The sequence below is a fragment of the Monomorium pharaonis genome, chromosome 2, assembly GCF_013373865.1.
Source record: "Monomorium pharaonis isolate MP-MQ-018 chromosome 2, ASM1337386v2, whole genome shotgun sequence".
In the NCBI taxonomy this organism is placed as follows: domain Eukaryota; kingdom Metazoa; phylum Arthropoda; class Insecta; order Hymenoptera; family Formicidae; genus Monomorium; species Monomorium pharaonis.
The window spans coordinates 26,613,310-26,638,676 of NC_050468.1; the positions used below are offsets into that span (position 1 = coordinate 26,613,310).

Below are 25,367 nucleotides of genomic sequence, written 5' to 3' on the forward strand. Positions count from 1 at the left end.
TTCCCTCTCGTCCGTCTGCCGTTTCTACGTTTTCATATCCGGCTCCACGCTCTCCGTTACCGCTACGTATTTTTTTCCTACACTCGATCACACAAATATACCTGGACTTTAGTTCGGGCAAATTTTTACGTATGCTACATCGTACATTATATGCATTATATTACACACGTATTCTACGTGCACCGTATTACAACTTTTTTTGTAAAAACAATAATATATATTTATAATAGGTCGTTCGCTACGAAAGTACAAAAATAAGTATTATCATGAGCGGAAGGGAAGATGAGGGATTGATATGAGGCATCGTTTTATTCGTTTGGCGCGCAAGAAGAAAAAAAGGGAAATGAGAAGAAAAATACACTATACCCACGGATTAGTCCCCCTTGGTCCGTGATCGCGTTGGAAATGCGTTGCACCTTGCATGCTGCTCCTGTTCATTCGTGTTATCTCCACCGCGCCGGGTTAACGATCACGCAAGTCCTCACTGTTATACCTTATACTGCGCCTCGCATGCACATACATAGCACTAATATTCTAAATGACATTTACTTCTGACATATTATACATTGTGCATGCTGCAACGGAGGGTGTAGAAAAGATCCATTTTGTTTATTCACCAACACCGCAGGCGGCAGGCAGAGACCGTGGTGGCTTTTTATCACCCGTTAGGAACGCTTGGGCGAGGCTACTTGGATTTGGCGTGTGACTTTTTATGCTTTGTGTTTTCGTTACCCCAGATGATGTTGTTCAGCGTATCCCCAACGAAGTATAGGATCGTGCAGAATGTCAGTAGTACGGCAAAGAATAAAACCCGTAGTGGCTGCGTCAACACCTCCATCACGGGATACACCCAAACGCCGCTTTTATAATAGATTACGTGTATCCTGAAATTGAGAAATAGTAAACCGTTTACTTTCTTTTTTCTTTGTGTGTATTATGTTATAAAGAGTTTCTCCAGAACTTCTATCTTTGATATGCAGAATTACTGTGTTGAAATATATATACTTTCCATCCTCCCTTTGAATTTTATTGTATTATATAAAGCTGCTGACACTCTCATCTCCGTAACGCGTTATTATTACAATAAAGAAAAGCGAATATGCGTAAATCCGTTTCATTTACCAGATTAAATACGTGAGCATGAAGGTAGCGAGTATTCCGAGGCCACAAGATCGCTTGGGATATTGCCGCGGTGCGACGATTATCTCCAACATAGTCGTCACCATGATCATCGTGTGCATTAAATGGTTTAACCACCATGGAAAGTATGGGTCCAACGCTTTCGGCAATACCAATTCACGGTCCACGAACATTAACGCCCAGAAGGTCACGCCAACGAACTGCAAGGCAACGAAATCGGCATTATACTTTTACATTTAAGCACTATTTTCGCAAATAAAAAATTATATAAAATCTAACGTATATAATAAAACTTATCTCAATCTTCATTATAAACAATATATTTCTATAGAAACCAAAAATAAAATAAATAAAGTATTCTTTATTCTTTAGCTAATAAAAAAGTTAATGCCGTTATTTAATTTTTTAAAGTAAAAATACGAAGTTTTTCAAAATTAGATAAAGGCGTATAACGAAGATGCTTATTAAATAAAATGTAAATCAAAGTATTTTATTATACATCAAAATATTTATTTTAAAATATTAGAAGAAAGTTAAATAAAATCCCTATCCACAAATATTTATCTTTCTATATCTAGATATAGTTAAATGTCTTGATGTTGAGTCATGTTGCCAACAATTATTTCAACAAGTAATGCAGACTAATTCGAAGATGAGACAGCATTATGTCTGTTAAGTTAAACTCATAAATTCTATTTTTAATAACAGCAATGTGTCAACATTAATTTTTTATCAATCATTCATAGCTGTTGTTATATCGCAAATAATATAATGTATCAATATTGTTGGTCGTTTTTTTTTAATATCCTCAACTGATTGCACGTACATAGAAAAAAAAGTACTATAGCCAATAACATATGTAATTGCAGACTGCCAACTACATAAAATACTCAATGCAATAATATTTGCTATTAATGCAAGTATAATGTTGATACTGCAATAGTATATGTATATATTATTGTATTGAGTATATCTTATTGAATATACACATCTTATTGAATATATTACCTTTTTTTTCAGTGTATAAGTCATGTTGAATTCTAATGTGTTTTCAATGTATAGCAAATATATAACACGTGTAATATAATTAGTTTGCTCAGAGTGCTTTATCTTGTTCGATTATCTTAACAGTCGTAAACATTGAAAAACATTGATTTTATTATTTTTACAAGTCTAAACATTTCTTTATACTCATTTTCTTTCAATATCTCCTCACACCCTCAAATTCTTTCCTTGATAAAAAATTCTGAAATTATGAAAAAGAGATGGAAATTTGATGTGATCAAGGAAACCGTAATGCTCCCCTTCCTTTTTCTCGAAACTATACGTGCAGACACGGGAAAGTCCGCAGATAAGAATTTTGATAAGAATTTTTTATCGATAAAATATTTAAGGATAAGGACATATTAAAAATCATAGTTCTATAGTATTGCATGAACTTTGGTCAGAAAAAATTGTAAAGAAATGTTTAAATTTGTAAAATATTGGGTAAAATATTTCGATGTGCTTTAAGTATATTATAATTAGAAAAATTAATTCATATTTTTATTGTATTTCTCTCTGAATTTTTGAAATAAAAGTTTTGCTGTAACCCTTATTGATCAGGCATAATCTTTACATATATTTAAGCAGTATTTTTCATAAAGGCCATTTTACATAAGATGCAAAACGCGGATGCGACAGCCAAACAAAAACGTTAATACCATCGTTGATGATAGATTATCGCATCCGCATTTGTAACCTACGACCTGCGTCTTATATAGAATGGTTTCGAAAATGTTTTGACTCTATAATATCAGATAAAAGTTATTAAAGTTTAAAAATTACACAGTTCTTAGTTTTATTTTTTTTTTAAGAAATAATAAAAAATTTTGATTTATAAGCTTAATAGTTACGGTTTTGGTTTATAAACTGCAACAAAAATAGCCCTATTTTATTACAATTTTAGGTAAATAACTTCTAAACAAAATCCAAATAAACTAAATAAATCCAAATAAATTTTTATACATATGTTTATTAAAATTTTATATATATATAAAATTTGATTTAATTCATAATTTTCTTATCAAATTTGTAAATAAATAAAACTAAAAAAACTTTATTTTACAAGAATCAAAAACAAAAAACTTTTCAACTAATAAAAGAATTATGCTGTAATTTTACATAGGTACTTGTAGATATAAAACATAGAAATTAATAAAAAGTAATAGAAATAATAATAGAAGTTTTATAAAATTAAAAAAATTTTAATATTATGAGATCTACATATTTAAGTTTGACAACGCAACATATGGATCGCATTTGCGTTTTTGTGCAACGCGTTCGTGAGACAATATTAGAAAAATATGAAATAAAAAATTTGTTTTTATGTACGCATTATATTAAATAATAAATTTATGCTAATATATTTAAATTGCGAATGTTGCAATTCAGTCAAACTGCATTGTATAGTTCGCAAAACATAAAATCAATTTTTCTTTTTGTCGCAAATGACCTTTTGTCATTTAGTGCTTTGAAAATGATATCTCTGTCTTCTTTAATGGAGTTAAATTCATTTCATAGAACGTTCTATTATTATTTCTATTACGTTTTATTATGTTCAAGTATCTATGTAAAATTTAACCATAACTCTTTTATTGGTTTAAGTTATTTGTTTTTTATTCTTGTAAAATAACGTTTTTTTTTTCCATTTTAGTTACAAATTTTATAAGCATTACAAATTAAATCAAAATTTTTTACATATACTAATAAAATAAACATATACTAATAAATAAAACTCTAATAAACATTTGTGTAAAAATTTATTTGGATGTATTGTAATTATCTACTTTTCCCTTTTCAATTTGGTATAAATGTAATCTTACGAAAAAATTTAATTTATACTCACCATAGCAATGGGAAACCCTAGGCTTGCGTGGAAATAATCTTTTAATTTCCGCGTGAAGGGCGGTTTCTTGGGGTTTACAGCATTCGTACCAAATAAATCGTTTACGAGACATATCAAAAAGAATAATGCTTGTAGAATCTGGAACACAAATGATATATTTCAGTGTTTTAATTAACATGTAAATAAGGATTAATTATCACTGTAATTAATATCATAATACAATAAGTATCGCTTAAAATTAATTATGATGTTATTGCTACGTATTCTTATTATTAAATCTATTTAAATATATTAATTCTAAATATATTAATAATTAAGATTTTTTAACAGATTTTTACATAAAATTAATAAGACTAATCAATGCAAGTTTTTAACGGATGTGAAGTGACTCTTTTTATTTGTTACATTTTATTTGCTACTTAAAACTTAAATAGTATAAAAGACAAACTAAGAATACATTTATTCGCACAGATAGCGTATATAAAGTATTGTTATAAGATAAAAAATGTAATCATATATATATAATTTGTGTGTGTGTGTGTGTGTGTGTGTGTGTGTGTGTGTGTGTGTGTGTGTGTGTGTGTACACATCATTGTGCTTAATGTTTCTCTTATTTCCTTCATCGATAAAAGTAAATCGATGAAATCTTAAAGTATTGAGTTTCACCATTTCCAATTTAAGTAGCAGAAATTATTATTTGCATAGTTTAACATTTCAAGACCATCGATAACAACATTGTTAACATAAGCGATAATATTTAATGACTTGTATTTTTACTGTGCATTTATTATACATTCTGTACACGTGCAATGTATTATAATAATATAAATGTACTAAGAAAAGTATCGAGATGTCATTATGAATTGTTTCTATTTTTTAAATTAATCCCTTGTTTTTTACTTAAACAATCAACACATTTTTTAACTTCTTGTTAATTATTTTCTTTATCATAATCAAATATTTTTATCGGGTTTTTATTTTTATAACAATTTATTTGCTTAATATTTTTAATGAGTAACAATTGTTACTTTTAGATCTAAATAAGCCTTGAATGAACAAGACAACTAATGAACAGGTTTCAAAAACTTGAATATTTTAAACATAAAATGCATACAAAAAGACTAAATTTTACTTCTAGAAAAAACACTTTTACAAATATAAATATAACAAAATATAAAATATAAATTTAAAACTACGACTTTAAAGTACGACTTATATTACGCTTTACAGTTTAAATTTTTCAATTCTTTCAGGTTGTTATTAAAATTTTTTTAAGCAACATAATTGAATTTTTGCCAACCTTTTTTAATGTTACAATATTTATACTGTGTATAACTGAATATGTAACACGCCATTGAATTGGCAATGTTGCATAATATCTAAATATTTGTATAACTTGCTAAATATTTTCCATATATCATACAATTTATACGATTTCGCTTGAACATTTAAACTTAACATTGATGTTTTAAGATCAAGTATTTACCCGTTAAAACACTTGTTCTACACCTCTAGCTTATCACGTGTCAATCGAACGATGATATTTGTCACGTGCAAGTCACCACGAGTAGCACTTCAACCCGTTGACAGAGGAGAAGAGGAAGTGACCTAATTATTTGCACTACACTCGATATTATGAACAATTAGCATCTAAATTGAGATTCTTAAAAATTCCTTAAAAATAAATAACAAAAATTCTTAGCAATTAAAAATTATGACGAAACTTTCGAAAACACCCATGCTCCGATTTAGTTCAAATTTTTTATCATTCTATCTCAGCTTCTATGATAAAACTAACGTTTATTATAGAAACAGAAAATAACTTATAAACAATGTGAATATCAATACTGGTCGTAAATTATTAGAAGTGAGTAATGAGAGAAACAAGAAAGGTTTTACAAATCAAAGCAGCATGTGCTATGATGTTTTTGTTTGTGGTTCATGATACGTTTTATTGCGTAGAGATCTTGCTAATCTTTTCAGTGTCCATTATTTTTACTATATTGTAAACTTATTTATTTAGTAAGGTGAAGATTGAAAAATGATCAATTCCCTACTTACTGACATTAAAAAAAAGTCCGTCAATCGCCGATAATCTTTCTCACATGTTTCCTTTATCTAAAAGCCTATTTTCAAAATTTGAATTAAATCGGAGTATGGGCATCTTCAGAAGTATAGTCAACATTATTTCAATTAAAATTAAAAATTATTAAATTTCATTTTATATTTTTATCGGAAATTTTAATCGATATTACGATAACGATTGTCTGCTTGCTCGATTAAAAAATGAACGCGAGTAAAATTCAAGTTAATTAAAAAATCTTAAATCTTAGTTATGCTTTTCGTTTTGTTAGATGAAATGATTAATTCGAATTAAACGTACATATCAGCGTAATTATCGACTAACGCTGCACATAAGCAGTTTTGACACGTGCGTCCGTTTCGCTGCATAATATGGAGTGGTGCTTGAACAATTGAATTTTGCTCTTTACAGGCTGCTTGATGGCGGTAATTTAAGCGTGAAATGGTCAAGTGTGTGTCATCGTTCGACGGTAAGTGACAAAATGCTCGAACGCAATCTCTCGTCAAATGTAGAGTCACGCTTTTGGCTCAACGGGACAAATTGAGTGAAACAGAGAGCTGCACTCGTCTCTAACAAGCAAATTTTTTGTGCCTTCGTGAGATAAATATCAATTGAAAGATACACAATTCTAATGTGCAATTGTGTCTTGAACGTGTTCATCAAAACGTTCGTTCATCAGAATGTACATACACTTAGAAAGTTTGAGCTTAGCCACTTTGGTGGTCCTCAAGATAATGATTATTATTTTTTTACATTCTTAATTTTCTATAGAACATAGACTTTTTCTTTTATGAAGTACACATTGAGTGACACTGTTGTGTACTGCTTGAGTTACTAATTAAGATACAACAAGGATGACAATCGGAAAGTTGCTGAAAGCAAAAGTTATTTTCGCGGAATCGAATAGTAAACGAAATAAAATAAAGAAAAACTATCATTTTTTAACACGTATAGTGCAAAAATACATTCAATGTTAAAAAGTGTAATTATTAATTTTTCGACAACCCTTCAATTATTGTATTATTCCAAAAATCAGATATCGCACTGATCCAAGCAACTCGCAATGTTGACATTTTTTGATAATATTTACTTTTATGTTCATATACTTTTTGCGCTAATAAAAATGAAGGGTTTCTCCTTCCAGTGTGTACGATCCATTTCATTCTATTCATTTATTACAAAATGACAGTTATTTGGTTTCCTGATTATCACCCAGTATAAACGCTGAAAGGATTCTTTTGTAATTACTGATTGTACTGATAATCATTATCAATGAGTATATCCCGTTTTCTATCTTGCTGATTCGAAGAATATTATATCATCGTTATTTGATTTTTGCGTTCGCCTGTTAGCCACTAGGTGGACGTGTCGGTTTTCACTATTACGTAACATGGCAATAAGGATACATTGCGTACTAAATCTACGATCGTAGAGAATCAGTTTTTGCGAGAAGAGTATTAGAGTTTCTCATTGGTTTGCTGCTCTATAAAAAATACAGTAATTCTTTTTCTTTGTTCGAAGAGCAGGAAGAAAAACCAGGAATGAAAAAGTGTCGTGACTAATGATCGTTGCAACTGCAGACGTTTCCATATGTAAAATTAATACCTCATTACGCATCACACAGCACAAATGGCACTCGCGGAAGCGCCGGTCTTTGCAAATATATTTATGATAAATCAATATATATAAAATTTAGAAGATAATAATATCTGAATAATAATTAATAAAGTCACATTGCAATAATTTCTATCGAATCTTGAAGCGGCTCGTGATCGATATTTCGTTACATTGGTCTGGACTTTCCGATCAAATTTGCGTAATCACGAGCGTAATAACAGTTTCGTTTCCTTCGGCTTGGAGATTCTCCAAGACGTAACGGAATTTTACAGTGACAGTGAGGGACCGACACGGACAACATGAGCTTGTGCTCGTCTGTGTGCAGCGTGCATGTGGTTACCGAACGAAAGGACTTCGCAGCTTCATCAATGAAACAGAAGAAGAAGAAGAAGAAGAAGAAGAAGAAGCGCTCAACTCGCACGTCGATACTAACCGCATCCCAGAACGTTAGGAACTTGAACTTTCCACCGTAGGCGTTGTGCATGCTCGTGACATTGTCCGGCACGATCGTGTACGTGTAATCGTAATAAACCGCGAAAGCGTACAGCAGAAAGGTAGCCGCATGGAATCCGATCGCTAGGCCCTCTCGCATCTCACGGCTGTTTAAAAGTTAAGTCTGAAACGTGCAATTAACTCTTTTTTGGGGAGACCATAAGGCACCGCGACAGCAAGAACAGAAAGACCCCGCGTACTCGTCGACTTATACTTCCCTTCGCGAAACAATCTCATAACTTGTTCTCTCTCTCTCTCTCTCTCTCTCTCTCTCTCTCTCTCTCTCTCTCTCTCTAAATTATTTTCTCCAGTTAGAATCGTTAGAGGACTCGTTCGAACTCTCGCGCCCGGTGGCGCTGAGCCACGTGTGTGAAATCTGATCATGGGAAATTTTACATAATCGAATCTGGGATAGTGCATTCTATTAAATGACCGTTTAAACTGTGCCTGAAAATCATTACTCTCTCAAACCGCATTTTCCATTACCGCGACCGAAGTCTCAGCTCTAATTGCGGCAATTTCTTGGCATACATTATGGCATACATTACTTTTTTTTTTTAAGTCTTTCACTGGATTATTAACAAATCTTCTCTCGAAGAAAAATGACAGGCAACCAAGAGAAATCGCTGCACTAATGGAAAATAGAGGGAGAGAGAGAGAGAGAGAGAGAGAGAGAGAGAGAGAGAGAGAGAGAGAGAGAGAGAGAGAGAGAGAGAGAGAGAGAGAGAGAGAGAGAGCAAGAACATCTCTCTAAGCGCAATCTCAGTAATCATTTATTAGACATGGTATTTCGCGGATCTGATTATGTAAAAATTTAAGATTGCGATGAACAGTAGCATCATACGATTTGTTTCTATTCATTGAGCCAAGAATTATGATTAAATGATAGAAATAAAACGATTAATTTAGAAACATTCTATTGGTACTGATGGTATAAAATATGATATAAAAAAAATAAAAACTATTTATTTTTATTTTTATTATCAATAGTTTTATGATAGCAATAACAATGAATTATGAAATTATAACACAGTTATATTCAAATGTTCAAATACATCTACCTATATACATATATGTTTATTTATTTGTATGTGCGTGAGTGTTTTATTTGTCTTTACTTTTTCCAAGAAACATAAATAGAAAATTGAATATTTTAATGAAAAAAGTTATTTTATTTTCTGTTCATTTTTACACAATCCTTTTTTGCTTGCATCTGTGTGATCGATCAACGGTCCATTCAGCTATTCGACTGATCGTATAAAGTTTTAATGTACAAGTACCACCAAGATCGAGAATTATTGTTGAAAAAGTGACAAATATGCAAACGGCAGATCGTACGAAGATGGAAAGTTTCAGTTGATAATTTCCTAACACGTGCGTACATTATGCAAGTGAATATATAGCTGAGTTATATAATGTATACGTAACTAAGTACTCTTGACGAAAAAAAGGTATCACGTACATAACAAATATTAATTTTTTTTTCCTTTGCATTTATTTTAAATGATACATGCTATATAAAATAAATCTAAAAATAATCAATGAAATAACTGATGAAGTCAATTTCGTCATTAATGATTACGGAAAAAGTCAAAGAAAACTTATAAGAAAGTAAAAATGAATTGCATTTGAATTATATTTGATATATATAGCTCAAACAATTCCGCGATATATATATATATATATATATATATATATCAAACAATATTATATACATATATATATATATATATATATATATATATATATATAATAATTAAGATTCGAAAATAGCATAGCGGAAGACTGAAGAAAACGTGATGTTCTGATTTTGTTAATTAATCTAAAACACTAATAACTAAATGTTTTATACATGGTATCTCCTTTTCGCGCTCTTTCTCTCTCTCTCTCTCTCTCTCTCTCTCTCTCTCTCTCTTTCTCTCTCTCTCTTTGTATATCTTTGTTTATCTCTTTCATTTGATTTCACATAATTTACATAAATCAGCGACGCTCACATTTCTTCTTTCTAATTTTCAAATTGCGCGTATTTTAACGATGATCTTGTTCGAAATAAGATTTGCTCAATTAAAATAGATATCAAAAATACATACGTTTTATGTATAGAAATGTACATAAATCGTTATATAAATCGGTCTTTTCTATATAAAATGAGAAGTGTGATGCCTCTCGTTACCTCACTATTCATTTATTTCTTCGTACCTTTTCACGCTTGATTTCTATCTTGTACTACTTCTCGTGAGGAAAGGTGATTACACTCGCTCTCAGTGCACACGAAGCAGTGGGAACAAAATATTATATCACGTAGAAATTGAAAGGTAAAACAATAGCTTGGAGGATCGAAGAAGCGTTATATCGTTCGCCTAAATGACCCTCCTAATCGCATTATGCAACGTAAAAGCACTTTGTGTAAGCGCAAAGTACATTATGACAGACTAGTATTAGCCTGAATTCATCGAAACTTTCTTACAGGTTGTTATCACAATTATAAAGGTCTGTAATTATAAAGGAAGACGCTTTCTCGTGACATTGAGAGGTTGAATAAAGACAGATTGCATAATAACAAAGATATTCAAGCGAGGGACAAGAATTTAAGTAAAAAAATATATTTAAAAAACATAAAGTTAATAAAAACCACGGATATCAAAATGGATACGACGTTCATCGAATTATATATATATATATATATATATATATATATATATATATATACATGTATATAAAAGACGATATTAGAGACGGGATTTGTGTCGAAGTACACAATACACCTGCGTAAGCCTTAACGTAATCACTTATACCGTATTCACGAGCGTTAATTTACACAACAAGAAACATAATTTTGTTTCGGACATGTTTCTCTAGACTTTAAATAATTTAGATAAAAAGATAAAAAGAAGAAAAATTAATTAAATCTAAATTAATGCTCGTGAATACGGTATAAGTATGAATGCGCTCGTGATTATGTCAAGGCTTATTACGCAGGTGTATTGTGACTTCAGCCCATCAAATCCCGTCTTTAATATCGTCTTATATATTTTTACCAGGTCATCGGGGCTCACTTGTTCGTGGGTGAGCTCGTTTCCTCTTTTTTTTTTTAGCCGTACTAGCGAAGCGTAAAATTAATATAGGGCAATTCTCTTACACGGATTTAATATGAACTGCGAAGCGTTCAAAAGAAATATTAGGTGACCCGTTGCTAGGCTATTACGTTACATAACTCACTTTGCGCGGCAGAGACTTTATAATTCACGAATCTAGAACGCGATTACCCACCCGACAATAGTATTTGCTATACGATGCTTGCCGATACACTCGTCGTCCGATACTCATTCTCGTTTAAACCCTTTGCGGCTACACGTGCTGTCGACAGAAGCTGTCAACTTGTGGTGTTGCTGTCTGTCGATTGCATGCAAGTTAAAGAGCCAGTTAGAGTAGATAAGTGCGAACGTGGACAAATTTTCGAGTGGAAATACAGAACAACGTACAATTATAAAAAAAGTTTCGAATAAATTGAAAAAAAAAAAAAAAACTCGAAGGAACATATTATAAAATATTTCGGAAAAATAGAAACAATTAAATATAAAGTACAGAAAATAACGAAAAAATGATTATTAATGTGGAAAATATGATAAATTTTCGAAAGAATGTTTTTCTTTTGAGAAAAAAGTATGGAAACTATAAAACTATGAAGTCTTTTAAAACAGTCTTTCTTTGATCGTAGTACATCGCAGAGACTATGTTATGTATATATTTTAATCTAATAATAAGAAAGTTAAATCTATAATAATTAAAAATAAGTTAACAAAGAGAAAACGATATTTTATGTTATACAAAGAGGATATAATTTTACGTGTTATTTTAATTTCCGTCGTTTTTCGAATATATTTCAATATAAAGAAAAATGATATTGTATTTTCAAATAACTATATTTTTTTCAACAATATAACAAAGCCGCGGATCAACAATTCTTAAAATATTATTTTTAATCAAAACAGAACAATCAGAAGGTAATGTGCGACATACTGCGACATACGATTTTTTGAATCGCCCTTTAAATAATTGCTATAACGCACGAATATTTCAACTTAATTAAAAATCATAAATCATAGACCTTTTCAAGTCGTCACTTACTTTTTCTTTTCACGTCAAGAATTAAGTGCCGCTTTGGCATTTACGGCGTAAACGAACAGTGACAGTGATATGATGATTTATTAAAATTACTTTCGTTAGTTTCGTGATGTAATGATTTATTACGACTTTCCTACCATGCGTATCTTCTTTTAAGCAACCTGTTACAGGAATTTTCGAACAAAAAACCGGAAGATAAATTGTGAATGTATTGTGACTGCGACTTCTTGTCCTTTCAGATAATTGCAACGACACAATCTCGGAAATTTCCGCATAATTAAAAGCACTAATATAATTCTATATAAAACAGGAAGAAGATTGTACTATGATCTTCATATATTCTATAAATGCAGATTTGATTAAAATTGAATAAATAAATAATAATGTAAAAACAAATAAGAAATTGAAAAAATTTGTTATCCATAAATTTATAATTTAAAATTGACTAAATAATAATAATAATGATTTTTTTCTAGATAAAAACATCGTAGAATGCTTAAATTGCAGACATTACGAATTTATAGTGAAAGGAATAAATGATGAGAAATATTTAAAAAGTTTATGTTGGTCTCCTTTTTGTGTCTTTTTTAAAAATTTGTAATTATGATTTTATAGACCTGTTTAAAATTGAATAAATAAATAAATAATAATTAATTTTTTTATAAATAAAAAATTCAAAACGAGTTTTTTTAAGACTCTAAAAGTTGGCGGCCTTGCCCTTTTCGCAAACTCGAGATTTTAATTTCATCCATAGGTCCGTCGTTTAAAATCAAAAGCAACAATGCATTTAAAATATGATTCTATACGAAACGAAAAAGTATGCCATATGAAACAGGTCTTTCATTAAAAATTAACCAAATAAATAATAACTGATGCTTTCGTAGAATAAATCGTAGAAAATTCCAAGCGTAGGCTCCACACAAGCCTGGTAATAATAGAGCGGGTACGTCGTTAGGTAATTTCTCAAACTTTTCACAGAGGTTTGTACTTCCCCCCCTTCCCCCCCCCCGCCTCCTCTCCTAGGAAGCCTACGATTTGGAATCCTTGACTCCGCGCCGCAAAAAAAATACTTCATTCCTCAATTATCCCCCTATATTTACTCTCGCGTGAGGCAATACTATACTGTCACGCTCGCACCACGTGTCTTTTACGCTGACGTCGTCGTCGTGCGGTTTGCGGATTCGGGTTGAAATTGCGCTGGGGGACCCTACCCCGCCGGGGCTTCGACGCGCAACAATTGCCCTGTGCGATTGTCCCGGGGAACGCGGCGCGGCGGATACTACCCTAACCTCCTCTCGCGGCGAGGGTCGTCGTCGCGCGCGCAAGACTCGTTCCGCGCGAAGGTATTAGGTCGACCGACGCATTCAACGCCGTCGTCGCGTGTGTGCGTGCGTGCATATGAGATCACTCTTGCGAACGTGAACGGGTACTCCGAACTCCGGTTCATCGAGATCACGCAACACCTTGCCTGCCGTGCGCGGGGGTGAACCGCGTTCTACTTTTATCGTCGTCCATCGACACACCCGTAAAATGAGAGCGAGCGAGAGAGAGGTTGAAAAAAAGAGGCGGAGAGAGAGAGAGAGAGAGAGAGAGAGAGAGAACTCTATTTTTAATCAGTCTTACGCACATCTCTCTACAACCTCGGGATACTGATCGATCTACCCTTACTTGGTATGGGAAACGCGCGCTCGGATTCTTAAATGCGGTCGGTATGCGTCTGTGAGCGCGGTGTCTGCTCCGTTCTTGGTTTTTCTCTTTTTTTCTTTCCCCCCTCGTCTTTTTATCGCGTTTTTTCTCTCTCCGTCTCTCTTTCGGAGCGCGAAACACCGAGAGTCAAGTTCCGCGTGTCCTCACGTGGTACTCAGCACAAAGGTAACACCTCGCGTGTCGGCGGCCCGCGACTTACTGACGGATGCGGATCACGGAGTAAAACGCGCGGCGGCGGGTGGGAAGGGAGAGAAAAGACCGCAGCATGCGTGCGTTTGGCACTGGTTCATGCGGCCGCTGTGCCGTTCAGGAGAAAAAAGGATGGAAGGGAGAGAACGTGGCGGTGCGCAGTGGTGGATTTAGGTCTCGCAGGCGCCCTAGCCTCCCCGTCCTAGCCTCGCGCGCGCGCCCGCTTTCCCACTTTCCTCGAGGCTGGTCCCCGGGTCGTAAACTCCGCGACCCGATGTCGAGACGGAAGAACGCCTCTCGTCGCGCGATCGATATCATTCTAGTGAATTGAGACAGCGGGGAGCCGACTCGAAGCCGATCACCGATCAAGGACATCGGCCTCTGGCGTGTTTTGTTGCATTAACTATTCACGAACCTTGCTGCCTCGCACGGAGATACCGCCTCGGTGTAGGCGTATATCTCCTCGACTTACTGTTTGTGCGGGAATTGCGTCATTTCTTCCTCTCGACGAGTCTCGCATGCTCGGCTCGTTAGATTTTCTTCGAGCCTCCGATGCACAGCTTGATACAGTTTTATGCTTTTTTCTTTTTTTGTATTTCATTTCAAATCGGTTGTTGCGCTTCTTATGTATTCTTGATCTATTTTTCACGTTTAGAAATGTAAAATGCATATTTAAGATGTGTATTTCTTTGGCACACAAACTTTACTTAATTTATTTTTTAATAAAGGTGTCTTTGGAAAACAATATACAGGAAAAAAAGAAAAAAAAGTGAGAGAGAGAGAGAGAGAGAGAGAGAGAGAGAGAGAGAGAGAGAGAGAGAGAGAGAGAAAGGAAGAGAGACCAATTTACTATTCTCAACAAGGTCTAGACTTTCTAGAAACTTGGAATTACGAAGTTAGTGACATAACAGTGAAGGAGATACAATAGCCGTATTTCTCCATCCTTTGTTAAGTCTGGTCTAATTTGGTCGACTTACAAAAGGTCTTGTTAGTTCCCCTCTATTCTACGTTATTAGTAATTAAATATATTAATGCGCTAGTGACTAATGAGAAATACATAGCAAAACATTTCTTTTCTATTGATTGGTTGGTTATCAAAGATATATCTGATATCGAGATATTTTAACTGCGCAGAAAAAATTATCATGTATTCTTGACACTTATTTTTTTTAATAAAAATAAAGAATTGAATTCACACACAATCTCGATTGTCTTTTTTCATTAACTAACTAATATATTCTGATTTTAAAATATTGTATGTGCATACAAACAAAAATGTGTATTCAAACATGTTAACACAAATATACGTAACAAATATACGTAACTTATCAGCAAGTTGATAACAAGAAATAGCTCAATCTACACAACACCTATTTAAAAAAAATTAGTAGATATGTTTGGTTGTATACTAAAATCTAGCGGCTTTAAATAAATGCCTAATAGATTTTCTGTTATCATAACATATATTTTCATTCGAAATACAAAATACAAAAAGAGAGGAGTATAAATTATATAATTCATTTATTAATGCAGAGCAATTAAGAATCATGTTTTTTGAAAGTTGTTCAAATTGATATTTTATGCACTTAAGCACTATATGAAAACATTTAGTGTGCAATGAAGCGTGACAAAGTCATTTACAAGGCAATTAATATTGATTATGTAAATATAATGCAAAATTTATATAATTTTTTATCCTGAAGTCATAATATGTAATGATGATGAAAAGATTAATATTTACTTATTTATACACGCAATATGTATACTTTACAGGTATACATATATGCAATTCTACATCAACAAATCGGATAGAAAATAAATGTGTATTTTTTTATTTTAATATTTATGTTCTGTTTAATATTTATTTTTAAAAATATGTTTTTGTTCTCATATGTAATATTAAGATATGCACATTGATGGAAAAATATATTGTATGTATATATGACTATAATTGCATAGTAAAATAATTACAGCAATATCATTTTTATAGTGTAATTATTATTATAATATTATATGTGTAATTATTATTATTATATTAGTAATAATAACCATATTATATATTTTAGAACTGTACAATTCACAGTACATTTTTTTCATAGTTGGTACCATTTTAAGTGTATGGTTTTTATTAGTAATATTATCGTAACAGTTACTATACAAATAATATTCTTAATTATTTTACTATGTAATTATAGTCGCAAATATCACGTGTTTTTCTATCAGTGCATCTATATTAAATTTTAACGCTATAATCATAATACTTTTCAAAATATGATGAATTTAAAAATTCTGGCGATATTTTTTAAACACTCTAACTTTTAAACAATTTAAGATAACTCGATAATGTTTTATTTTAAAGCAAATTTATCACACTTTATGTATGAAGAAACAGAGTAATTACAAAAATACGGTTATTTGCTTATTTTGTAACCTCTAAAATTTTAATAAAATTGTATGTCAATGATGTTATATGATGAGAATAATAAATCTCAGAAAAATTTTAAGATAATATGAGATATATAATAAATATTAGTAATATGCTTGGACACTATTGGGAATTTGATTGTTTTAACTTTACTTCTCCAAAACTGTGCTTCATTAAAAATTTTTCTGAGATTTGTCATATAGCGTTATTTAATACAATTCGATTCGAATTTCAAGGACCATAAAATATATGACATTTGCAGTCATATTTTAACATTCCGCTGCTTATATCTTATTGTATTAACGTTGTATTCTTTTGACGCAATTCTTCGGCGCGTGATAAACTACACGCGATAATAAATTTTATTTATTTTTGAAACATTGACGAGATAAAAAGGCACACTGTTTACCTCGTGTTATTTAAAAAATGATAAATATTGCATTTTTAATAATTTGTAATTTTTTGAGGAAGGTTAAAACTTCAAGAAAAATATGAAAAAATACATATTTGCTGTAAAAATTATGTATTACTTAAAAAATGATTTATTCATACGTAAAATATCATAAGGCTGTTTTAAAATAAGTAATCATTGGTTATAAAACCCATGTCGTAAACCACGTAAAAGCACAATTACTTGAAATTATCTTTTTTTTTTTGGAAAAGTTGTGAAAATTTAAAAATTTCGAACATTGTATCAACAAATTTAGTTTGATAATACGTATCTTTATATTATAATAAAAACAAAATTTAGAAGGAATAAAAATACAATATATGCTGTCCAATTTATGGAATTGGTGATATGCTGACTCATGGCTAAATCAAACTTGTAATCACAATGAAATCTTAATAAAAATCCTATTATATTTATATGCAAAAAGTTAATTTACAATGTAAATTTACAACGACTAAAAAGATGAAGTTATATTTATGTATGTCACTGATAGAATTCAGACAATCGATTCGTGAATTAATCGACTGTACAAAAATTTGATAGATTCGATATATAGAAGCTTACTCTATGTAAGAATCGTTCAATTTCAATTTCAAACTCTGATGGACCAATCTAGGTAGAAAATGATAACAATATTTATATATTCCTAAAGTTGCCAGTCATTTTTACAAAACTCGGTTGTAGATAATAAATATTCATAACGTAAAAAAAAATTTTTTTTTAAAGACGTTTCTGAAATTGTAAAGATCTTTATCAGAAGGATGTCCTGTATATTAAGACTAATTAAAAATAAAAATAAAAATTTATACAAGTAAGATCTAATAATAGGTTTCTGTGTGCATTGTAGTTTTTTACATATAAAATATCAAGAAAATAAAGATTTTTTATTATTGCATAAGATAAAAATTTATTTTATTTACTGTCCAAATAAATTAGTATATATCACTAATTGACAAGTTATAAGTATACTACTGAATATTAATATATTTTTATTAATTTTACTGAATTTTCAGTGATCGTAATGTACATGTAAAGAATAAATTTTATATTTTACATATATTTTAGAATATATTATAATAAATAATACATATATTCTTACATATATGAAAGTAAATCAATATTTATCCGCACTATCTTTTCCTCTCCTTCTCTTTCTCTTTCTTTTTCTATTTTTAAAATTGATTATAAATAATATTTAACTTTAATAGCGAATTTTTAGAAATACGTGTATTATTTGTCCACATATAGTCCTTTTTTAAATGCATTTTTAATGCTTTATAACGCATTTAGTTATTGTATAAAATTGTTTATGTCATCAGAAAAATAATTTTCGAGTTACGTGATCAGCCACGTACGTATCTTTTATGTGATAATTCGAAGAACAATCTCTTATGGTATTGTTACGTAGAATTTGGACTAGAAATTGAAATGTGTTTATGTTATGTGTATTGCCATTCTTATTATTTAATTTCATAACTTCTCAATAACGCTTTTATTAGAGACGAAATTAGTTTGAAATTATTAAAAGTTTTAGCCATAATTGATTGTTAAAAGCATTTTAAAAGTACTAATATTATAAAATGTTAAATATGATAAAATAACTGTTATTTTTAATATTTATAACTATTAGAAGTACAATATGCAATATATATATATATGCAGTAATACACATATCATAAACATATGATAATAATTTGTTAATAATTTTCTACTTTAGAGATTATGAATGACACACCTTAAAAATTTGTAACAATCTCATTTTCGTTCTTAAGATCGAACGTCGCGCGCGCGTTATGAAAAAATAAAGTTATAAAATAAGAAGTAAAGAAGAAACAACAATAATATGGTAATAACGTCGATATCTTTTAATTTTAAGCTCAAAATAAATCTTAAATAGCAACTTTTGTTTAATAGACTAAACAAATAGTCTATTAAACAAATCAGAGAGTTGGTCCTTCAAAATCAGAATCCCGCCCCTTTTCATGCTTATCGTTGTTAAACTTTTCAATCTATTTCATTGTGATAAAATACTGTCTTCATGTTATGCTGAAAGCTTTCTATTTGAGCCTGTATACATTTTCAGCTCATAAAAAGCAAATCACCGCTCGTTTTTTTTCTTTGGTGCAAACAAAGAGCAATGTAATTATATTTATTTTTAACAAAAGCAAAATGTGTGAAATTCAAATGAACAAGGTTAAAACTTTAACAATGTAAATGTAAGCATAAAGTACGTCAAGACGTGTCTGAAATGAATAATATATTCAATCCACACTGAGAAAACTGTCCGATCAAATTATCCTTACAAAAAGTAACAAACAAATATTAGGAATAAAATCATCGGAATGTTTGAAAAAACGAATTAGTCATTTAAAAAGTGATAAATAGGTATTTATTTTCCGTTTATTTTCGGATATATTCTGATGATTTCATTCTTATTGAACCGTAGTCGGATTTTATCTGATCTAAATATCCGTTTGTTACTTTTGGATACGCTAATCTAATCATTATTCTCTGAAAATTTTTCTCAATGTAATATTATAATAAAAAGTGCGGATAAATGCTGAAAGATTTATTCTCGTATTATATCTTTCTTAATACTTTGTCTAAAGAAAAGAGAGAGTATAAGTTTATAATTAAAACCAAAATACTTACTACATTCCATATCGTTAAGTATTTGAGTTGGCCAGGGTCAAATTTGTTGAACCTTTCTGCAAGTATAGGAATGTGCATATGGAAAGCACAATATAGTGTGAAGCTGTAAGCCGCTACATTGATCAGATGGACCAGGGTGTTTAGAGCGTGTGGCATCTTGATAAAATTCTGTCAAATTTAATATATGCGCATTAGTATGATGAAACCAAGACGAGCGTGAGAGCAATAATATAAAATACTGAAGTAATAGTATAAAATCATGTGATACGGACGTATCGATATTCGATACAAATGCATGTTATAATTATAAATGCAAAAATATTGAATAAAAGAGAGATTATATAAAAGAAAATTAATTTTTCCTAATCGTATATATGTTATATGTATTTAATATTAATAAGCTTTCAACTCTGCAATATTTGAGGTACTCTGTACATATTTTGCTATCTGCTTTGTTCAGCCAGAATATAAAATATAGCTTAGAGCAGCAGTTCAACGATCGCAAATTTTTGTTTACAGGCGCGTACATTAATTAACCAATTTTGTACCACATTTCTTACCTTAAAGAAGTATAAAATAAATGTTTTTTGTGATATTGAGTTTATTTTAGACGGTCTATGATTTGCGCCAGATTTAAGATTTTATTTATAATTCTTAATATAATACAGTACATAAAAAAGTATTCTGAAATTTAAAACAAATCATAGATTGTCCGAAAAAAGACGTTAAAAATATTAAATTGTAAATGTTAATTTACTTAATAAATTTATTTAATAACAATTATCAACACTTTATTAAACAATAATACTTTATTCATTAGTATTATAATCTATTTTGTATTAATTAATTAATTAATTATCTTCAACATTGTTATATTAAGAAAAAAGTTTTAATTATTATGATAATGTTATGATAATATTATAAATTTTTGATTATCATTGAACTCGATATATATTTTATAACAGATTTGTAATGCTCCAAATTAGCTGGAACGTTTGAAATTTAACTATAAAGATCTAATTAGTATTTTCCAGTTAAATTTATAAAATTTTTATTTGTGTTAACTAAAACATCCTTTATTAAAAAGTAATGTTAATCTAATTAAATGAATTGGTAATTATTTAGTTTAGGGAGGCAGGTTCGATGACCTTGATCTTGACATATGTTATCAAGATCACCCTTCTGAGTTCATTATCATTTGATGTAGAAAGAATTAAATTCACACAATCACTATTATCTATCTTAATTTCTAGAATATATATATTTTATATCATATGAAATGCGTGATTTGCATGTTTGCTAATCCATATGCAAAGTGTGATGCAAAGAACGTGTGGGCGAGGGAAGGGCTCCCCAGCAAACACGTTTACGTCACAAAGATATAAAAATTACATATCTCCGGTTCCTTGTGATGTAACAATTATGTCGGATGTTACGCGAATGAAGCGGAGAATGTTCTCAAATTTGTCGTCACAGTTTGCTGTAACAGTGATGTTAATTACATGAAAAAAATCTCATAATTGTTATGTAACAACTACATAACAGTGACAAAATATTTGCTGTAACGGTGATATATTAATTACATGAAAAAAATCTCATGATTGTTATGTAACAACTACATAACAATGACAAAATATTTATGAAACCATTATAATATGGAACTTGGCACTGTGACTTCACAAATATGTAATTGTATATATCGTCGGCTAAATTAGAAAACCTTATAATTTCATTTTTGGACAAAATTGAGACATTATGTGCATATCGTTATAATATATTATATGTACATCAATATGCACATAATCTCAATTTTGTCCAAAAATGGAGTTATGAGATTTTCTAATTTAGTCGATGATATATGATATACTTGTCCGAGAAAGAAAAACTAGTTAAAATTGCTAAAACACTATTTGCACCAATATTAAGAATGAAATATATTACTGATTAATTACAATAATTTACTGAATTGTGAACAATATTTTAATAGTTTAATTTTTTTGTAAGCGTTGCAAAATATAATATTTATATTCTTGTAACTGTGGAAAATGTCTCTCAGTTAAATAAATATAATTTTATTATATATATATAGTTTATGTGGACCTAGAAGAATAATTTAAAACTTTACCGCATTTTTATAGTACAATATTTTGAGGTTATGTTTTTTATTATTAAATTATAGACGTTAACGAATATAATATATTCTAAAAATAAATACCTGCAGTGATGAAAAAAAAAGAAAGAAAGTAAGGGTAAAGAGACAAATTATACGCGCGCGTATTGCAGTACATTACATACTTATCTTATTATAACTTATTGTTTACATGTGTCCTCGATTAAGGAGACACGCGGAGTGGATCGCGTCAAGTGAGAATCTAATTGTCACGACAATTATTGTATATATGCACTAATTATTAAACATTTAATATAGTTAAAAATACTATTCATTGGCACAAAAATAATTATCTATGGACTATATCCAGGTATCAGGTATCGAAATTTTTGTGACAAACTTTCATAACAGCTGGCGTGGAACTAAAGAGTTTGATGCGTTATTTATGTGAATTGTATTACATTTCAGTGATGTCATTTTCAAAGAACAAACAATTTTAGAGTTTTGTGATATAATCGTTACAGAACACGGTACACATTATATAGACGTAACGAAATCATGTAAAATTTACAGCTTTCAATAAATGGCTCTATGATGTAACTTACATTTTGTATTTGTTACGTCTTAATCATGGAACAAAACATGGATGTGATTTAATTACATATAATTTATAGATCTGGGTTACGTAACAAATATATAATAATGAATTGTAACAAAAATGTTATTACTATATTAAGTTGCCACGGTTGTATCACAAAGCCATCTCGTTGTTATATAACAAAGATATTTACATAGTGACCAGAAAATGATATAACCGTGCCAAAACGTGTTTGCTGGGTCGGCCCCTACTTTTGCCCCCCCTGCCCATATTTCTTCCTAATCTAACCTAACCCAAACCTAACCCAAACATTTTAAAGTCGCTATTTGGCCACAATTTCAAATCTGAAGTCGCAAACCCTTGTGTATAGTATGTACAAGCGTGGACGTCGTTTCGCTTTGTAAGCGGGGAGGGGGAGAGAATGTGGGTAGACCTCGCTACGCGTGGAAAGTCGCAAACCCATGTGATGTACTCCTATACTGAATAATTATGTATCGTATTTATAAAACTTTTTTGTTAATAACTTTTTAACGAATCACGAGCAACAGCTAAAATCTTTTGAAGGTCACTCAAGAGGCCTTAATAACATATATCAAGGTCAAGGTTATCGGGGCTGCCTTCCCTAAACTGAATAATACCAATAAATTTTATTTATTATAGTAAATAAATTTAAAACGATATTCATAGTTTATTCTTAAAATTAATGTTTTAAAAAATCTTAAATACAGTTCTTAAGTTGCTAATACAATTCTGTAATTAGTTAATAATATTTTAAGATTGACTTGAGATAATTTCAATATAAGAACAAAATATATGAACATCGTTCCTAGTATTATTACATTAAAAAATTTTGGTATTTAGCAGGAAAAAGTCAAGTTCACCTGTAGTTTATAAAAAAAACATTTGGTTATTTTTTTAATAGATGTACTAATTAAATTTATTAGATTTTCAATTTTTAAACCAGACTTTCTTGCAATGTATACACATTATTTGATATTATTACATTATTACTTATTTATTATATTTTTTTAGTAATAAACATTTTTAAGTAATAAATAATCTTTATAAGTAATAAATATTTGTATTTTTAACATTGAAAAAAAGTACAAAATTAATTAACTTTTTACGTTGGATACATATAATATAATTATACATACCTACGCGCCCTGATGTATGGAGAAATTAAGTTGATTAAACTACAAGTATACTCGACTGAAATAGACTCAATCTGAGTAAAAAAGTTTCTATACATAGTAGACAGAATTACATAATATACAAACTTTTAGAAAAATTTGACTTTTACAATATCAAATTTTGATGATAAATTTTTCGTTTAATTAAAAATCACAAATTTCGTGTATACGTAGATAAAAGTATTAATTATTGATAAACTGTGATTGCTGACTAACAATAAGTCTTGAAACATACTTTGATCAAACCAATACGTTTTGATTGAAGCAATATCGGATAAATATGACTGTGCAAAATTGCTTTCGTTTACGTAATCCTGTATCCATATGAAGCAGCATAAAGTTTATGCACATAATTTATTACAAAAAATCAACATAAAAAGATTTAATTTTTTTACTTTTGATTCGATTCCTTCATTCTTGAAATTTTAATGTATATGATGCGTGCCACTTATCCCCGAGCGATTATCGTTAAACAAATTGTTTACGTATGTTCATGTAACTAAAAAAACAGACTTTCAAGTAAGATTCAATAAGGTTTTGTGTCATCTTAAAGTCACGTATTATTGAGAGCGGCCGAATTAGGCTCTTAGATAACATTTCGCAATCTATTCCGTGTCTTTCGCGTGCAAGATGATGCAGACGAGTGCTTCTCAGAGCAGTTATTTAACTTGTCATTCAACGGTATTTCTTCCGTGACTTCTACGACAAAGAATCACGTAAATCTGTAATCTCGTCGCAATGGAAATACACACACGGATTTATGCAGACGTGCACACAGATTGTATTCTCGGAGCGGAAATTTTAACCGAGAAATAAAACGGTTACTGAACTACAAAGTTTTCTACACGACGCGTCTACGATATGGAAAGGAATACGTTTTTTTATTGAAAACCTTCGGCCGTAATAATACGGTATTATAATCGTATGTAAATTTTAATCAGTTCTGCCGACCGTTATATAAATGATCGCCATACTTTGATGGTCAAAGGCACTTATTACATTTAATAACCCTTTATGATAATAAGATGATAAAGGCTGTGTTCCCGGTATCGTATTTGAACGGATTTTTTTTTATAACGAGTACAGAAAGAACTCTAAAAAAATTCCTTGATAACTTAACCCACTCTTGTACGCCTCGCAATTATCGCAATAATAATATAAATATAAGTATAATAACTATAATGTAGGAATAACAATTACTATAATTAATATAACCAACAATTAGTATAATTATCAAAGCCGTGAAGGCGCGCGTTTTATCTTAATAAAACTCAGAATATTACATTATTTCCGTATACGTTTTAATTTCTAATAACATTCAAAATAAACAGAAAGATGATAAAGAGCAAATTGAGTCAACATTTTAACGTAATTGATATCGAATTTTATGTATGCGAATTTTACATTCAGCAATAAATTTAACAGTGGAAGAAAAAAAAGCGTTTGACTCATTAAATAGAATTGCGTCCACATTACCTCGTTTATTATGTCGTTAAATGACCACTCCCCAGGAGTCGCGTGTCAAACACGGCTGTCGGATGTGCACTGACAATCGAACACCGACCGACTGCCCGGCACCGAACCAGCGCGTACTATTAAAAGTTCAATAGCAACGGCGACGTGATCCGTAAACGGTTATCAACGGAATGACGTAGCATTGATCGCCGCGTCTGAACTTGATAAAACTCCGGGCCGAAA

The 25,367-nt window shown here is 30.6% G+C and overlaps 1 protein-coding gene across 6 annotated transcripts; it reads right to left on the bottom strand.

Annotated features, from left to right (window-relative positions):
* Positions 1-69: 69 nt before the first annotated feature.
* On the bottom strand, positions 70-25,298 carry LOC105839614 (androgen-induced gene 1 protein). Of its 6 annotated transcripts, none has more exons than XM_012686053.3 (5): positions 14,199-15,690; positions 8,161-8,343; positions 4,028-4,165; positions 1,123-1,340; positions 70-884 (listed from the first exon to the last, which is right to left on the bottom strand). In XM_012686053.3, the coding sequence occupies exons 2-5, from the start codon at positions 8,317-8,319 to the stop codon at positions 686-688; spliced, it is 714 nt and encodes a 237-aa protein (XP_012541507.1). In that variant the 5' UTR covers positions 8,320-8,343; positions 14,199-15,690; the 3' UTR covers positions 70-685. The 6 variants fall into 6 exon arrangements, with proteins under 6 accessions (XP_012541507.1, XP_012541505.1, XP_012541506.1 ...); XM_012686051.3 differs by having other exon boundaries at positions 14,013-15,690; XM_012686052.3 differs by having other exon boundaries at positions 13,972-15,690.
* Between the last annotated feature and the right edge of the window lie 69 nt (positions 25,299-25,367).

Bases quoted from the DNA above. Each gene is read 5' to 3' on its own strand.
- LOC105839614 (XM_036283518.1), bottom strand. The intron at 4,166-8,160 runs GTTAGTATCGAC...TTTGTGTTCCAG, and splicing joins TCCTAACGTTCTGGGATGCG to ATTCTACAAGCATTATTCTT. The intron at 1,341-4,027 runs GTGAGTATAAAT...GTTGCCTTGCAG, and splicing joins TAGGGTTTCCCATTGCTATG to TTCGTTGGCGTGACCTTCTG.